Source organism: Gobius niger (assembly GCF_951799975.1).
Source record: "Gobius niger genome assembly, chromosome: 12".
Lineage (NCBI taxonomy): Eukaryota > Metazoa > Chordata > Actinopteri > Gobiiformes > Gobiidae > Gobius > Gobius niger.
The window spans coordinates 25,276,008-25,293,178 of record NC_136863.1 but is presented as its reverse complement, the minus strand read 5'-3'; the positions used below and the strand labels follow the sequence as shown (position 1 = coordinate 25,293,178).

At 43.6% G+C, this 17,171-nt stretch overlaps 1 protein-coding gene across 6 annotated transcripts in view; it reads right to left on the bottom strand.

Annotated features, from left to right (window-relative positions):
• Positions 1 to 307: 307 nt before the first annotated feature.
• magi2b (membrane associated guanylate kinase, WW and PDZ domain containing 2b) overlaps positions 308 to 17,171 on the bottom strand; it is a 173,466-nt gene continuing 156,602 nt past the window's right edge. For 5 of the 6 annotated variants that reach the window (XM_079568557.1, XM_079568559.1, XM_079568558.1 and 2 more), the window contains exons 17-22: positions 13,378 to 13,563; positions 12,817 to 13,087; positions 5,830 to 6,046; positions 4,741 to 4,884; positions 1,718 to 1,856; positions 308 to 1,232 (exon numbers count right to left, since the gene is read on the bottom strand). In XM_079568557.1, the coding sequence (XP_079424683.1) occupies positions 622 to 1,232; positions 1,718 to 1,856; positions 4,741 to 4,884; positions 5,830 to 6,046; positions 12,817 to 13,087; positions 13,378 to 13,563 (1,568 nt within the window). In that variant the 3' untranslated portion in view covers positions 308 to 621. Of the gene's footprint in view, positions 1,233 to 1,481; positions 1,571 to 1,717; positions 1,857 to 4,740; positions 4,885 to 5,829; positions 6,047 to 12,816; positions 13,088 to 13,377; positions 13,564 to 17,171 lie in introns of all 6 variants that reach the window. The other variant, XM_079568561.1, reaches the window with a different exon arrangement.

Below are 17,171 nucleotides of genomic sequence, written 5' to 3'. Positions count from 1 at the left end.
AGTGCGTTATACTCATGCACTGGCCCCTCGCTCTGAGGCCTGGTTTGGTGACTTGCACAGTTTTGATATGTAGTTATAGACGAGGCCATGACAGTAACAAACCTAATACCGCCTGGGCCATTTTCTCCTCTTTTTATCTACAATGCCTCCATTTTATTAAATGTACATATTTTCACAACTTTACATTTACACTATATGTTTTATTGGTCGGCAAGGTTCTGCTAGCATACGCCTAGGACTCGGTCACATTTCAGGATGGATCACTGCTGGTTCTGTTGCACAAATGTGTTGTTGGCTGTCTTTGTTAGCCCAGAGAAAATGGACCAAAGTAACTCCTTCAGACGAATGTCTTTCTCCTTCAGAGACAGTGGGATAAATGTGATCCTCAAAGGATGCCCAGTTAAAGGTACGAGACAAAAGTCCTTTTAAAATGCTCATATGAACGTTAAGTCTCCATTTGGTGTTATACTCTAGGTTACAATAGCTGTGAAGGTTCTCTGCTTAAGGTTGTGGGTGTAATAATCCTCTTGTAAAAAGACTGAATGAGAGGATGATGGAGACAAAAGGACAAGGAGAGGCTTCGGTAAAAAGTGTCCAGTCCAGTAAGCCATTGGACTCTCTCTACCTGCTGACGGTGGAGGTCCAGGAGCGCAGGGTCCCGGGCAGTTTGTCTGAGGCAGGGGTGTTCCAGGCAGCAGTGCTCCGAGCAACAGGCTCCTCCACAGCTTTAGAGGGGTAGCTCGACCCGCTGTAAGCCCCACAGCGCTCCTCTTCTCTGGGACAGGCTCTCGAGAGCAGCCTCTCCTGGAGGCTTTCATCTGCACCGTTCAAATTCACATAGGAGTCCCAGGGCCACGCGGTATGCAGAGCCTTCCTCTCACAGCAGGGGGAGCAAGTGTTCCTGGGCCTTCTTTCAGTGGAGGAGCCGAGGATGGCTTTAGCGGGCAGCAGCCGGGGCCCGCTGGGCCCACTGGGCCGGCTGTCCTCTCCGCTGTGGCCCCTGATCACACTCTTTTGCTGGGTGGACCTGCCACCAGAGAGCCCCTTGCCGGAGCTGTGCTCTGAGGGCTGTGGAGCTTTGTCTGCCATGCACACTGTGGCCTCTAGAGGGAGCTGATGGGGGGAGTCCGGGGCTGGATGGGGTGGGAGCAGGGGGCCGGGGTGGAGTTCCAGGGTCACTTCCTGCAGGGCAGAGTGGGCTGAAGGAAGGGCAGGCCAGAGGCTGCCACAGTCTGTGGACAGAGAGAGATGAGTGAGGAGCTGTGGGACTGTGGGAGAACAAGAAACATGCACAAGACTAAAAACACAAAGTGCTCTCTTTAGATCAGTCACTTATCCTTCACTGCACTGGTGCTGGCATGCAGCTCACTTTATTAAAGAATAATTATAGAAGACTCTCGTGTGCATGCATCACACGATCATGCACAAAGGCACTGTACAGTACACAGTACACAGATGAAGTACATGCAGTTTCCACGAACCGTGTCTTTAGAGTGGCCCATTAGGAAGAAATATGGGGAGCTTAGTGTGTCACCTTTCATGCACATGGAGAGGTTGGAAGGTACCAATCCTGAGGGAGTAATACAGATAGAGCCTATAGCATCATTAGAAATAACAGACTTTGAGAAAACAGCAGTTAGTGTTTAGCCACATATACATGTGAGTGTATAGTATGACATGGGTTAATCTTATCAAACAGATCCATATCAACACCCACCATAGTCTGGGACCTGCCCCGTGCCCCTCTTCAGCAGCAGGCGCACCCTCCTGCCCCCCGCCTTGATGAGCTCGATGGCCCGCGCATGGGTCATGTCCCGGGTGCTGTCCCCGTTAATCTCGATGATCTGATCTCCCACCTGCGAGCACAGGAAAACGGCGGATCTCTACACACTGTTCTGGGAATGAGGAGGCTCGGCCAAGCGCCTGGGAACTTCCACTTACTCAAGTAAACACTCGGGTTAATTCACTTGTGCAAGGAGAAGATTGGAATTCATTTGGTCCTGTTCCTGAACAGCGCTTTACTCACATACTGGAGGCAGGCGGTGAAGTGTTTTGCCCAAGGACACAACAGCAGTGCGCACCAGCGGGAGCCAGGATTCGAACTGCCAATCTCTCAGTTAAAGGACGACTTGCTCTACCATCTGCGCCACTGTGTTTCAGCTCTTTGCTCAGCACTGAGCCGGGGTTAGTCCTGGTTCGGTCCTGGTTCAGTCCTGCTATAGTTGTGGTTCAGTCCTGGGTTAGTCCTTATTTAGTCCTGCTATAGTCCTGGTTCAGTCCTGGCTTGAACTGCCGACCCTCCGTCACAGAACGACCTACTCTACTCTACTCTCTGCGCAGACAGATGCCTGTGCAGTCCTTGTTAGCCTGTTAGCTGTGACTGTAGTTCACTAGCAAGGACCACGCCACAACAAAGTGCAACTAAGATTTTATTCACAAGGTTATAGTGTAGAGTGAAACTGGGCGAGATTGTGGGTGGGGGTCTCGGATGAACCCAGCTCTTCTAAGCAGGAGAATCATTGCTGAAATGGAACAGACATGAAGGGAGGGAGGGTGGGGTCGACAGTTTCAAACAAACTGAGATGACGAGGCTTGGCTTGGCATATAATGGTTCGTGAGTAATTCGAGGCTCGGTTAGGTGAAAGCAAAAGTGGTTGGTGTGCAAAGTGTGATAGGCTGAGGCGTAGTCCTGCTCCCGAACCTAGTCAATAAATATTGACTCCATTAAGTGCAGTCCTTGTTAGCTGTGACTGTAGTAAGTGTAGTCCTTGTTAGCTGTGACTGTAGTAAGTGTAGTCCTTGTTAGCTGTGACTGTAGTAAGTGTAGTCCTTGATAGCTGTGACTGTAGTAAGTGTGGTCCTTGTTAGCTGTGACTGTAGTAAGTGCGGTCCTTGTTAGCTGTGACTGTAGTAAGTGCGGTCCTTGTTAGCTGTGACCGTAGTAAGTGCGGTCCATGTTAGCTGTGACTGTAGTAAGTGCGGTCCTTGATAGCTGTGACTGTAGTAAGTGTGGTCCTTGTTAGCTGTGACTATAGTAAGTGCAGTCCTTGTTAGCTGTGACTATAGTAAGTGCAGTCCTTGTTAGCTGTGACTGTAGTTAGTGCAGTCCTTGTTAGCTGTGACTGTAGTAAGTGCAGTCCTTGTTAGCTGTGACTGTACTAAGTGTAGTCCTTGTTAGCTGTGACTGTAGTAAGTGCAGTCCTTGTTAGCTGTGACTGTAGTAAGTGCGGTCCTTGTTAGCTGTGACTGTAGTAAGTGCGGTCTTTGTTAGCTGTGACTGTAGTAAGTGCAGTCCTTGTTAGCTGTGACTGTAGTAAGTGCAATCCTTGTTAGCTGTGACTGTAGTAAGTGCAGTCCTTGTAAGCTGTGACTGTAGTAAGTGCGGTCCTTGTTAGCTGTGACTGTAGTAAGTGCGGTCTTTGTTAGCTGTGACTGTAGTAAGTGCAGTCCTTGTTAGCTGTGACTGTAGTAAGTGCAGTCCTTGTAAGCTGTGACTGTAGTAAGTGCAGTCCTTGTTAGCTGTGACTGTAGTAAGTGCGGTCTTTGTTAGCTGTGACTGTAGTTAGTGCAGTCCTTGTTAGCTGTGACTGTAGTAGGTGCAGTCCTTGTAAGCTGTGACTGTAGTAAGTGCGGTCCTTGTTAGCTGTGACTGTAGTAAGTGCAGTCCTTGTAAGCTGTGACTGTAGTAAGTGCGGTCCTTGTTAGCTGTGACTGTAGTAAGTGTGGTCCTTGTTAGCTGTGACTGTAGTAAGTGCGGTCCTTGTTAGCTGTGACTGTAGTAAGTGCGGTCCTTGTTAGCTGTGACCGTAGTAAGTGCGGTCCTTGTTAGCTGTGACTGTAGTAAGTGCGGTCCTTGTTTGCTGTGACTGTAGTAAGTGTAGTCCTTGTTAGCTGTGACTGTAGTAAGTGCAGTCCTTGTTAGCTGTGACTGTAGTAAGTGTAGTCCTTGTTAGCTGTGACTGTAGTAAGTGTAGTCCTTGTTAGCTGTGACTGTAGTAAGTGTAGTCCTTGTTAGCTGTGACTGTAGTAAGTGTAGTCCTTGTTAGCTGTGACTGTAGTAAGTGCAGTCCTTGTTAGCTGTGACTGTTGTAATTGTAGTCCTTGTTAGCTGTGACTGTAGTAAGTGCAGTCCTTGTTAGCTGTGACTGTAGTAAGTGTAGTCCTTGTTAGCTGTGACTATAGTAAGTGTAGTCCTTGTTAGCTGTGACTGTAGTAAGTGTAGTCCTTGTTAGCTGTGACTGTAGTAAGTGTGGTCCTTGTTAGCTGTGACTATAGTAAGTGCAGTCCTTGTTAGCTGTGACTATAGTAAGTGTAGTCCTTGTTAGCTGTGACTGTAGTAAGTGCAGTCCTTGTTAGCTGTGACTATAGTAAGTGCAGTCCTTGTTAGCTGTGACTATAGTAAGTGCAGTCCTTGTTAGCTGTGACTGTAGTAAGTGTAGTCCTTGTTAGCTGTGACAGTAGTAAATGTGGTCCTTGTTAGCTGTGACTGTAGTAAGTGCAGTCCTTGTTAGCTGTGACTGTAGTAAGTGTAGTCCTTGTTAGCTGTGACTATAGTAAGTGCAGTCCTTGTTAGCTGTGACTGTAGTAAGTGTAGTCCTTGTTAGCTGTGACTATAGTAAGTGCAGTCCTTGTTAGCTGTGACTGTAGTAAGTGTAGTAGACTGAAGCGTGCTCAAAGGCTTTGAGGTTGAGATCTAAAGCTTGAGTCAGACCTGGACCTGAGTTGTTGTTGTGCTCTTACCCTCATTCTGCCGTTGCGTATGGCAGGACCATCCTCCGCGAGGCGCAGCACAAACAGGTCCATCTTGTACTCTCTCCCTCCTCGGATACTGAAGCCGAACCCTTTGGAGCTTTTCTCCAGCTCCACAGTGAAGTAGTCATAGTCCTGGAACAACAACAGCACATTGAGGCTCTGGTCCAAAAGCTCGCCTTGTCCTGACGTAGTAAATGTGACAAATGCTGTCCATACTTGGCCAGCTGAATGTGTGCTTATCTGTGTGGTTATCTCAAACATAATAACATAGAAACAAAGCAAAGGATCATGGTCTCTGTCACGTCCTCTTGTTGGGACAGTTCTGATGTTCTTTGGTGAACCAGCACATAATATATGTGTGCCCGAAAAACATCTACCATCTACAGTATGCTGTTTTCTATTTCAATTCATCTTCAATGAATATGCATTTGACATCCAAAAAAAGTCATTCAATCGTCTAGATAGTGTCACGCCCTGTGAGGCCAACGTGAGGTAAATGCCTTGCGTCTTCTGAAGTAGGAATTGGCCTTCACTCTCCCATAGACATAAAAAGAATAAGCTCCATTGAGTGAATATACAGTGACATTTTTCATGTTCACTCTCAAAAGTACTTTCTTAATTTATTTGTTTGACAGGGACATTGCACAGACCAGAGCTACAAGCTCATTTCTGTCTGTAGTCCCAGGGCAGAGGGAGAGTGAGCATAGTCCAACCCTCAACGCACAGAGTCAAAACAAATCAGAACAAAGTCACTCATTTGGCTTCTGATGCAATGCTGTGCCTGTAGTAATCTGTGACTATGACAAGGATCCGACAAAGTCGCACTGGTGCAACTAAGGAAAATATTCAGTCTCTCCCAGGCAGGGGACTTTTCTTCCTCAAAGAATGATTACTTTGAAATGGTCACATTTATACAGCACTTTCCCATCTACATTAGGTTCAAAGCTCAAACACCAGAGTCAGACACTGGAGGAAAGGTGGCTGAAGTGCCTTGCCCAAGGACACAATGACGTGAGAGACTTTTCACTCACTGTATTCATTGATACAAAGTGTCGGAAGCAGGATGCCGAGTGGTACCTGTCTGAACTCAGCGGGGAGGCCCAGAGGGAACTGAGCCGCGGCCGGGTGCCCTCTGAAGTCCAGCAGGCCTGGGGGGTGTCTGTAGTCCAGGGTGGGGGGCGCGCGGTAGTCAGTAACTGGAGGGTGGCGGTAGTCCACTGGTGGCTGCCTGTAATCAGTGAAGGGCGCATGGCGGAAGTCAGGTTTCACATCCTGCCTGGCCTTAACCTCTGACCTGGGAGCGAAGAGTACAGGGTTACACAGCGCACTGCCAGCTTCACTTACTGTTGGAAAGAAGAGATGCCAACATTATTGCACTCATGACACATTCAAGACGGATTTAGTGCTGAGTATCAACGTTCAACGTCCAAAGAGTAAAAAACAATTAAAAAAGCTAAAATTATGTCAAAATATCAGTAAATATCAAAAGTGATCAAGATACACCAATAGAAGTTGAGCAGGTTTGTAGGTGCATCCTGATTTATCCCTTTGGAAAACCAAGTGTTTTTTGTGTGCATTATACAGGACAGACCTTACACTAAATAATTGACTGATACTGAGGGAGTTAAGTGGAGTTACGCAACTAAGTTGCAGTCAGTGTCTGGTGTAGAGGATGAGCCGACCGTCTGCTCAGGAGGTGATGATAAAGGTACTACAGAAAGTTCAAATACAGGGACAATGATAACACACTCTCACTCTGTTATTTTTAGCTAGCACTGTCCAGAAGAGGTCCATCTTTGTCTGTACTCGTGAGTAAAAACTGAAACAAATACTTAAGGAGGGGAATGCAGCACACACTCTTACTGCTGTGAGCCGGGGTGTTAAAAACATCTATAAATATTCTCTGTCTTTGTTGCCTACTGGTTTTTGCCAAAACATATAAACATTGTGTGAATCATGAATGCTTTATGGTTGTGAATAAGTCAATATTACAATATGAATATTGGAACATGGCGCAGTGGTTAGCACTCCTGTCCCAGGTCAATCCCCGGGTCGGGGAGGGCCTTTATGTGTCTGTGTTTCGGGGCTAGGATGGATGAGAGAGAGTATGAGAGCGGGACAACAGATGGCTACAATCATTAACAAGCACAGTCCCGTCCAAAACAATGTTTCATTCATAACTGGAGACAGTGCAATGCCACCTTCAATAAACCTGATCAAATTAAACCAACGGAAAACAAAACAATATATGAATAAGACTATTTGCATTATAGTTTTACATTATCCAATCAAAGAAAGACTGCCTGCTTCTGCATCTGACAGGTTTATGTGTTAGATAGAAGGGCTGCCTGGGACGATCCACTTTTGTCACAATCCGATACATATCATGATACTCAGCAGTCGATCCGATATGTATTGCAATACAATAAGGAATTATGATTTGTAATATGTTAACCTGAAAGGGGCTAGATGCAAGTTCGCCATTTTATTGTCACTACTGCCACCTCAGGTCATATGTGTAACTGCAGTTTCTATATTAAACTTGTGCATGACGGCACTTCAGACCTGAATTAACACCTTTTTGAGTGACAGTGCAGGATTTTAGAGGCAGTTGTGGTGAACAGGTCTGAGCTCATTCTACACATTAGGACATGGATGAAACATGTAGGGGGAGGAAAATACTTAGTTTTAACATTTTTAAACTCTGTATAGTCCCTTTAAAATGTTTAAAAAGAAAACAATTGTGTCATGACAGTTTTTGAAGCGTTAAAGCAGTACGAAGTAACTCGTTTACCTTAATAAATCCTTCCCGTAGTCCCTCTGGGGGTAATACAAGTGTTAATGGTATGATTGGGGGGTCTTTCATTTCCCCCTCGTGTCTCTGGCCAGAGAACCACAATTGCAACTTCGCTGCCCCCGGGTCAGAGGCGCAATACACACTAGAACCATGAAGAAGAAGCTAACAGGCTAACGGGCAAAGCTAACTACGGGCTAGCACTTAAACAGTATTTACAGCCAAGTTTGAGAGAAAAAAATGATCTCCATTGTGTAATTGGATGAACAATATCCCTCTGTCCCTTTGTCTTTTCTGTCAGTGTAGTATTTACTCTCACGGACAATTAATGAGTTAAAAAAAACGTTTAACATGCTACGACACCTGCAGTGGCGCTTATGGCCTCTAGGTGTATGAGTGACTTAGTACTGCTTTAAGATCAAAAAGTGCATAAAGTGGGAGAGGACTTGATTGTAGGATTTATTTTTATGCACAAGGTTGCAATAAATAACAGTTCATTGAATTCAGTTCAACATATACAGCGGGAACCAGATGTTTACATACACTTTATAAAATGACACTATTGCATTTCTTTCCTCACTGTCTGACATGAAACCAGAATGAACCTTTTTTGGGGGGGAATTTGAATTTAAAAACATATTTCAACATATTTGCTAAATGTCAGAAGAATGAAAGACAGAATTTTTTAGATAGAGACAGTTTTTTTTGTTTTTTTACTTTATACAAAGTCAGAAGTTTACATACAGTCATCATACAGATTGGAAAGAAGGCGCGTCTTGTGTCCCAGAGACGAACATGCTTTGTCTGAAATGTGAAGATCAACCCAAGAACAAAAGCAAAAGACCTGGTGAAGATGCTGAACCTGGTAAGAGTTTGTCATTATCCAGAGTGAAACAAGTCCTGTACCAACATGGGCTGAGAAGGAACTCTGCCAGGAAGAAGCTCTGACTCCAAAAGAAACAGACATATCCTGTAGTCTTGTTTGGTCATAATGACCATGCAGTTTGGAGGAAAAAGCACCATCCTGTAGGAGGGACTGGTGCGCTTCACAAAATAAGACATCAAGACATCAGCCAGGAAGTTAAAGCTTGGGTGCAGACGGGTCTTCCAGACAGACAATGGCCCAAATCAAACTGGTAACAAAGAGGCTTAAGGAAAATAAAGTCAATGTTTTGAAGCGGTCATCACAAAGTCCTGATCTCAGTCCAGTTGAAAATGCACGTGAGGTCGCCACAAATGTGTCTCAGTTACACCAGTTCTGTTTGGACGAATGGACCAAAACTCCTCCAACTATTGTGAGAAACTTGTGGAAGGAAATCCAAAACGTTTGACCAAAGTTATACAGACAATTGTACCAAATGTTAATGAAATGTATGTAAACTGTTGGTTTTGCAAAAAGTTATATAAAATTGTGTAGAAAATTCTGTCTCTCATTCTTCTGGAATGTAGCAAAAATAAATAATGTTTAAAATTCGAATTGACCTATAAAAAAATAAAAGTGAATTCTGGTTTCATGCCAGACAGTGAGAAAAAAATGCAAATGTGTCTTTTTATAAAGTGTATGTAAACATATGGTTCCTGCTGTAAATGATCAAACACAAGTGAGTACACCCCCCGCATTTCTGCAAATATTTTATTATCTCTTTCCATGTGACGACATTGTGAGCTTGTACAGTCCCAAATCAAACGTTTATGACCACTTAAAAAATAGCTAAATTTCATTTTGCATGGTTGGATTTTAAAGTTCAAAGTAGAACTTCAAAATGCAACAAGAAGAAATGGGAGTGAGACAAAACATGTTTTGAGTAAAGCTTTAATTGAAAACAACAAATTATCTTAATAGTTTGTTGTTGCAGCTGATCAAAAGTTTAGGATCGTATGCTCAGGGCTGCAGAGAACGTTCATGTTTTTAAGAGCAGGCTCTTAGCTAGACATCTATTTATTTAGTCCTAATATATATGTGGGAGGTTGTGCCAGGTGCATTGTTTTAAATGTTGTAATCTGTAAAGCGCTTTGTGATGCCTAATCAAACTTTATGAATAAAGTTTGATTGATTGATGTCTTTAAAAGGTCAAATCTGTGAAAAATGTGGATTCAGTGTCATTTTCTGTAAGGTATTCACACTGTCATGATGTCCTGATGCAAAGGCAAAAAACATTCTTGTTTACAAACTGTGTTTGGGTTGTTGAGCTGCATAAGCAGAGTGTCTCACAGAGCGCCATCACTGCTGAGGTGGGACGTAGTAACACAGTCATTTAGCATTTCTGAAAAGATCCTGAGGGTTATGGAACAAAAAAGTGGACCCAGCACTGAGCCGGAGTTTCTTCACAACAATTCCCAAATAGGCCTGTATGCTGAACTGTGTGCTTCCTCAACTTTCCTCTCGGGCAGGCATGGTGGTCTGCAGTCCTACGTCTAAGAAGAGTCCATTTTTTGACATATTTGTCAGGATCCACTTATTCAAAGGAAGGAACATGAGAGCTGAAACATTACTTATTAACTATTCTGATCGCTGGCTGGTTATTATGTTGTTCATTTGAGAAAGTCCTCTTTCACAGTCAGCATTGCTTACAGCAGGGCTCTTCAAAGACTTTTTTCACTGGGGAGATTTGTCGGAGGTCTTTGGGCACTGGGCCGGTCAGGCACTAAAGCAGGACTAAATCACATAAACCAGACCAAAGGCCTAATACAGAATAATAGACTTACATGTGAGGACCAACTGAACCAAGACCAGTGCTTATCAAACAACAGGACTATCTCCTGCTCAGCCATTGCTCCTCTGCACTGAGCGGGCAGACGGCTGACCATAGACATAATAACTACCGGCTGACCAAACACCTGAGCCGCTGTGCTGTCCAGACCTCGCGCTTTATAAACAAAACTCAGTGAAAGAAGCGCTCCTCGGAGATGGCGCGCTCATCCACATCATTATTCAGCCTCTCTCTTTTACCATTAACTTCACAAAGAGCATCTCTGCGCTTGTACATTTCCCACAAAGACGTATCGAATGAAGTCAGGGGAGAAAGGAAGAAAAAGGCACCTGTCAGATGAATGATTCCGATGTTATTTGGTGAAGTTAGAGCCCAGAGAGCGAGGCTTAGCGTGTTGACCAGTTGAACACGAGTGGTGCTGGTGCAGGGCAGTTTTCCATCAGTTTCATCGTCCGCTTTACAAACATCCACAACTGAACTGGTGTTCAGGTCAAGCCCTTTGTAACGATGAAGACAGGAACACACGTTGTCCATCGCCATGGACTGCGAAAGTCCTGCTACTGCATGGGATGATCCGAGCAAAACTCCAAAAACACGATTCATACTGTGCTTTGGTTTGATGAAATCTGTCAGTCCGTCCAACCATAAGCCTGATGTTTTCTCAGTTCACAGAGTCATGTTTTCATTTGTGAACGCACTAGGAGATGATGGTACCGGAGTCGCAGGGACACAGCGAAACAAAGCAATGCGGAGTGACGCAAATGCAGCACAGGTTATGTCGAGAAAAAAATTATAATAATTATGGAAAATGAGGCGCGGGCCAGATTTAATTGTTTGGCCCCCGGGATGCATATCAAGTAGGCCCAACCTAGAATTTTTATTGCATTGATTTATCTGAAAGTCGCAATCATTAACTTTTTTGTCCCTTTCTTTTTCTGCCAAGCGAAGGTGCCGCCCGTTCCCGCCCACTTTAACCCCTGGTCTGGTGAAGTTCACCAGAGCTTCACAGGTCTTTGCTGGACTTGTCTTCCTCTCATCTGTGACCACAACACGGACCTGGTGATGATGCTCAGACATGCTTGGTCAGTCCTCACCTTTTTTAGCAGGGCAGTGGTCGTCTCGGAAGAGCGTTTGGGGTCATTATGAGAGCAGAGCATGCTCCCCTCCCTTTGGGAACTGGGACACAGGGGCGACCTCCAATATGAGAACAACTCAGTCAACACAGCAGAAGGTAAAGGTTGTGGACTGGCCAAACATGTCCCTCCATCTAAACCTGGCTGAGCATCTGCGGGCCGTCCCATACAGAGGCTGGAGGAGCACGAGGTCTCTGACCAGGTCAGTGATGTGGTCAGAGAAGAGTGGAAGAACAGTCCAGAGGAGACCTGTGAAGCTCTGGTTAAGACAGAGAGCCAAATTTGTACTTACTTTTGGTATGTGTGTATGTTGAGATACTTTGATGGGATGTTAAAATCACTCTGTTTTACAAGCTGATCACAGACTACTTTATATTGTAGCAAAGTGTCATTACTGCAGTGTCGTCGCATGAAAAGATAATAATGAAATATTTGTTTGTATATATATATATATATATATATATATATATATATGTATGTATATACAGTCATGTCCATAAATATTAGGACATCGACTCAATTCTTATGTTTTTGGCTCTGTAAACCACCACCATGGATCTGAAATGAAACGAGAAAGATGTGCTCTCTTTACATCCAAATCAGATGAACGGTGTTGGAATTACAACCGTTTGTCCCAAAAGTAATGGGACAAGTGGCTGCTCAACTGTTCCATGACAAGGTGTTTGCTATTCGTACAGAGTTCATTTCAAGTGTGAGATTTACATTTTGCCTACTGTTGCTGTGAATCATCAATACGAGATCCAAAGAGCTATCACTCTCAGTGAAGCAAGCCATTATTAGGCTGAAAAATCAAAACAAACCCATCAGAGAGATAGTATATAATAGTATAATGGTACCTTCTGGACTTCAGGCTGTAAATGACTGCAAAGGATTTGCAGTCATTTACAGCCAACCAAATAACCAAACCAAATATTAAAAAGATTTAGAATTGTTACTTTGTGCCTTTACTTTTGGTCCCCTAAAATGTGGGAGGCTCACATAAAACGCTTGTAATTCCAACACCGTTCATCTGATTTGGATGTAAATAGCATCAAATTAAAGCTGAAAGTCTGCAGTTTGAGCACATCTTTGTTGATTCATTTCAAATCCATTGTGGTGGTTTATAGGGCCAAAAAGATATGAATTGTGTCAATGTTCCTATATTTATGGACCTTACTGTATGTTCCGGAACACATACATGTGAGCTACTTATACCAATCAAAATGGCAGAGAGCAACTAATTTGAGCAACTATGGGCCAAAGGCGGAGTACACTCAGGACAGGTAGTAAGAGGATAGATCAACACAAACGGAGAATGTGTGTCCATGCAATATGTTCCTATATTTGTAGACATAAGTGCATTGTCTTTGTAGCGTTCAGAACTTTCCACGCTCATTTGGTGCACAGACGGGTTGTTAAGCCTTACCTGCCGTCATGAAGGTAAAGTTGGGCAGCGGTCTGTGTGACTGGGCTCTGCTGGCCCCCTGCTGGCACTGACTGGCTCCCTGGTGCTGCGGGGATGGACACAGGGGCGCTCTGTCCCGCCTGAGGGGGCATTGGCCCTGGCTGGGAGAGCACTGGCTGACCAGGCTGCAGCACTGCCTGGTTCATCTGGGCTACACTGTTGGGCTGGGTCTGCGGGCTGTGTTTCTGAGTCATAGGACTCTGCTTCTCTGAGCTGGGCCCAGATGTAGAGCCTGTAGGTGAGAGACAAACCATCATTCACAAAAGGAAAACACAGTGTTTAACGGAATGTAGGCTAATGACAGATTCTATTTTTTTGTGTAGTGAATCTCTTCCTGGTTTTGTTCATGTCGGTTAAAAACGTTTATTTTTACTTTACTTTTTAAACCTTTCTGACCGTATTCAGGTACATCTTAGTAGTTTTTACCCACAACTAGTTACTATTTCAACAAAAACGCTTAACATCCTCATATGGCCAACTAAAAGCTCATTCAAACTCAGACAACATGAGGAAAGTCCTTACCCTCCTCGGGAATGATGTGCAGTGTCACAGTGAGCCCAGCGTCCTTGATGAGTTTGACGATGTCTGCGTGGGGCATGCTGATGATGGACTGTCCGTTCACTGCCAGGATGCGGTCTCCCACCTTCAGCTTCCCACAACGGTCCGCAGGGCTGCCCTCGATGATGCGGCCGATTTTGTGAGGCACAGCTGCACACAGGGCAGAACTGAGTGAGGGCTCTGAATACTGTTATGCTCTTGATCAGGCGCTTCAGATATGCTCAGGGCCAAATCCCCCGAGCATGATGATAAAGCAGCCTGCCGATAAATGGCATTAAACATGTAAGAACTACATTTCTGATAAAGCACCAATGGTAGCACTGATGAAGCGGCTGATGTAGCGTATTGGTGGAGAGTTAACAAATTTCATATTGCAAATACGTGGAGACTGTCAGAACAGTTAAATCAAGTGACATTGTTTAGTGAACAAATAAGCTTGAGTTTTTAATCAAACAATGGCATGTTATTATTTGAGTTACAGGAAGAAGTTCTTCTTCTGTGTTCCCTGGACCTGTGCGGGTAACACCATAAACAACATATCACTAAAGGCTAAAGAAAAAAGATGGTTGAAAACAGGAATAAAAAGAAGGAATTTTTGTGAAGAAATAAAACCATTGAACAGAAATTGAGGTCTGAGATTTCATCTGTCCCCTCTGTATAGCAGCTTCGCCTGGAGGCTAATTTTTTCTCCCAACGATAGGAAAGGCAAGTCGCTCCCTGATTGGCCAGTCGCCAACACTATAGCAGCCAATGATAAGTGGAACTCCAACCATGACGTCACCTCAAAAAAAAAAAAACTTGCTTACACTAATCCAAACTAACCGTATACCTGACCCTAACCTTAACTCTAAGGATAGTGGAGTGTTACAAACTAACCCAAACCTTACCTTAACCCTAACCTGAAGGATAGAGGAGTGTTACAAACTAACCATAACCTTACCTTAACCCTAACCTTAAGGATAGAGGAGTGTTACAAACTAACCATAACCCTACCGTAACCCTAACCTTAAGGATAGAGGAGTGTTACAAACTAACCATAACCTTACATTAACCCTAACCTTAAGGATAATGGAGTGTTACAAACTAACCATAACCTTACCTTAACCCTAACCTTAAGGATAGAGGAGTGTTACAAACTAACCATAACCTTACCTTAACCCTAACCTTAAGGATAGTGGAGTGTTACAAACTAACCATAACCTTACCTTAACCCTAACCTTAAGGAGAGAGGAGTGTTACAAACTAACCCAAACCTTACCTTAACCCTAACCTTAAGGAGAGAAGAGTGTTGCAAACTAACCCAATCCTTACCTTAACCCTAACCTTAAGGATAGTGGAGTGTTACAAACTAACCATAACCTTACATTAACCCTAACCTTAAGGAGAGAGGAATGTTACAAACTAACCCAAACCTTACCTTAACCCTAACCTTAAGGAGAGAGGAGTGCTACAAACTAACCATAACCTTACCTTAACCCTAACCTTAAGGATAGTGGAGTGTTAAAACTAACCATAACCTTACCTTAACCCTAACCTTAAGGATAGAGGAGTGTTACAAACTAACCATAACCTTACATTAACCCTAACCTTAAGGATAGAGGAGTGTTACAAACTAACCATAACCTTACATTAACCCGAACCTTAAGGATAATGGAGTGTTACAAACTAACCATAACCTTACATTAACCCTAACCTTAAGGATAGAGGAGTGTTACAAACTAACCATAACCTTACATTAACCCTAACCTTAAGGATAGTGGAGTGTTAAAACTAACCATAACCTTACCTTAACCCTAACCTTAAGGATAGAGGAGTGTTACAAACTAACCATAACCTTACATTAACCCTAACCTTAAGGATAATGGAGTGTTACAAACTAACCATAACCTTACCTTAGCCCTAACCTTAAGGATAGAGGAGTGTTACAAACTAACCATAACCTTACATTAACCCTAACCTTAAGGATAATGGAGTGTTACAAACTAACCATAACCTTACATTAACCCTAACCTTAAGGATAGAGGAGTGTTACAAACTAACCATAACCTTACATTAACCCTAACCTTAAGGATAGAGGAGTGTTACAAACTAACCATAACCTTACATTAACCCTAACCTTAAGGATAATGGAGTGTTACAAACTAACCATAACCTTACCTTAGCCCTAACCTTAAGGATAGAGGAGTGTTACAAACTAACCATAACCTTACCTTAACCCTAACCTTAAGGATAGAGGAGTGTTACAAACTAACCATAACCTTACCTTAACCCTAACCTTAAGGATAATGGAGTGTTACAAACTAACCATAACCATAGCCTTAACCCTAACCTTAAGGAGAGAGGAGTGTTACAAACTCACCCAATCCTTACCTTAACCCTAACCTTAAGGATAGTGGAGTGTTACAAACTAACCATAACCTTACATTAACCCTAACCTTAAGGAGAGAGGAATGTTACAAACTAACCATAACCTTACCTTAACCCTAACCTTAAGGATAGTGGAGTGTTACAAACTAACCATAACCTTACCTTAACCCTAACCTTAAGGAGAGAGGAGTGTTACAAACTAACCATAACCTTACCTTAACCCTAACCTTAAGGATAGAGGAGTGTTACAAACTAACCATAACCATAGCCTTAACCCTAACCTTAAGGAGAGAGGAGTGTTACAAACTAGCCATAACTTACCTTAACCCTAACCTTAAGGAGAGAGGAGTGTTACAAACTAGCCATAACTTACCTTAACCCTAACCTTAAGGAGAGAGGAGTGTTACAAACTAGCCATAACTTACCTTAACCCTAACCTTAAGGACAGAGGAGTGTTACAAACTAGCCATAACTTACCTTAACCCTAACCTTAAGGAGAGAGGAGTGTTACAAACTAGCCATAACTTACCTTAACCCTAACCTTAAGGATAGTGGAGTGTTACAAAAGGTGTCTTTCAGGTGTTAGTACGAACATGACCAATCAGGGAGTCAATATTCAAATGTGGCCTTTCCCATCCTGAGAAAAAAAAATCTGGAAAAAAAAGGCTCTGTCATGCTAATGCTAATGCTAATGTTAATGCTAATGCTAATGCTGTCCAGGACAGATCAACAGGCAGGTAACAGCAGGCAGTTAAAGAACAGGGTCGTTGAGACTAAGAACAACAAAGGTTGTTGACCCACAATGTAAGAGTAGCCTTTAAATAGAGGGGAGGGACTTAGCTACAATAGTAGCTTACCACCACCAAGTATGGAGTGAATGAATAATGCAATGTAAAGTGTCTTTGAGTGTCCAAGTAAGCGTTATATAAAACCGATGCATTATTATTATTATTAACCCTTCTCAGTGGTCTTTGTCTAGTCTGTGTGAGAGCTGGACCTTGGTGTCGCTGATGAAGCCTTTTTGACGTCCTACACTTCAACTATGGAGTACAGATGACGACTCAAGAACCTTCATCTACATTAAGCAGGGCTGCCAACTCTCACGCTTTCACCGTGAGACACACGCATTTGAGTGCCTTCACACACTCTCACGCCACACTCCTCATATCACACGCTCAACCAAAAAATGTCCCTGACTTTTTGCAATGAGCGGCTGCAGACGCTTTATTTTGTCTGTGTGCCTGTCCACGGCTCCTCTGGTGTGTGTGTGTCTGTCGGCGGCTCTAGTGATGTGATAAAAAACGGGTTCGCGGAGGTGAACGGCTCATTTTTTGTATTATTCGAATGCACGACGCGCGGGACGTGAGCGCGGCCTGCGGAGAAAGGGTTTT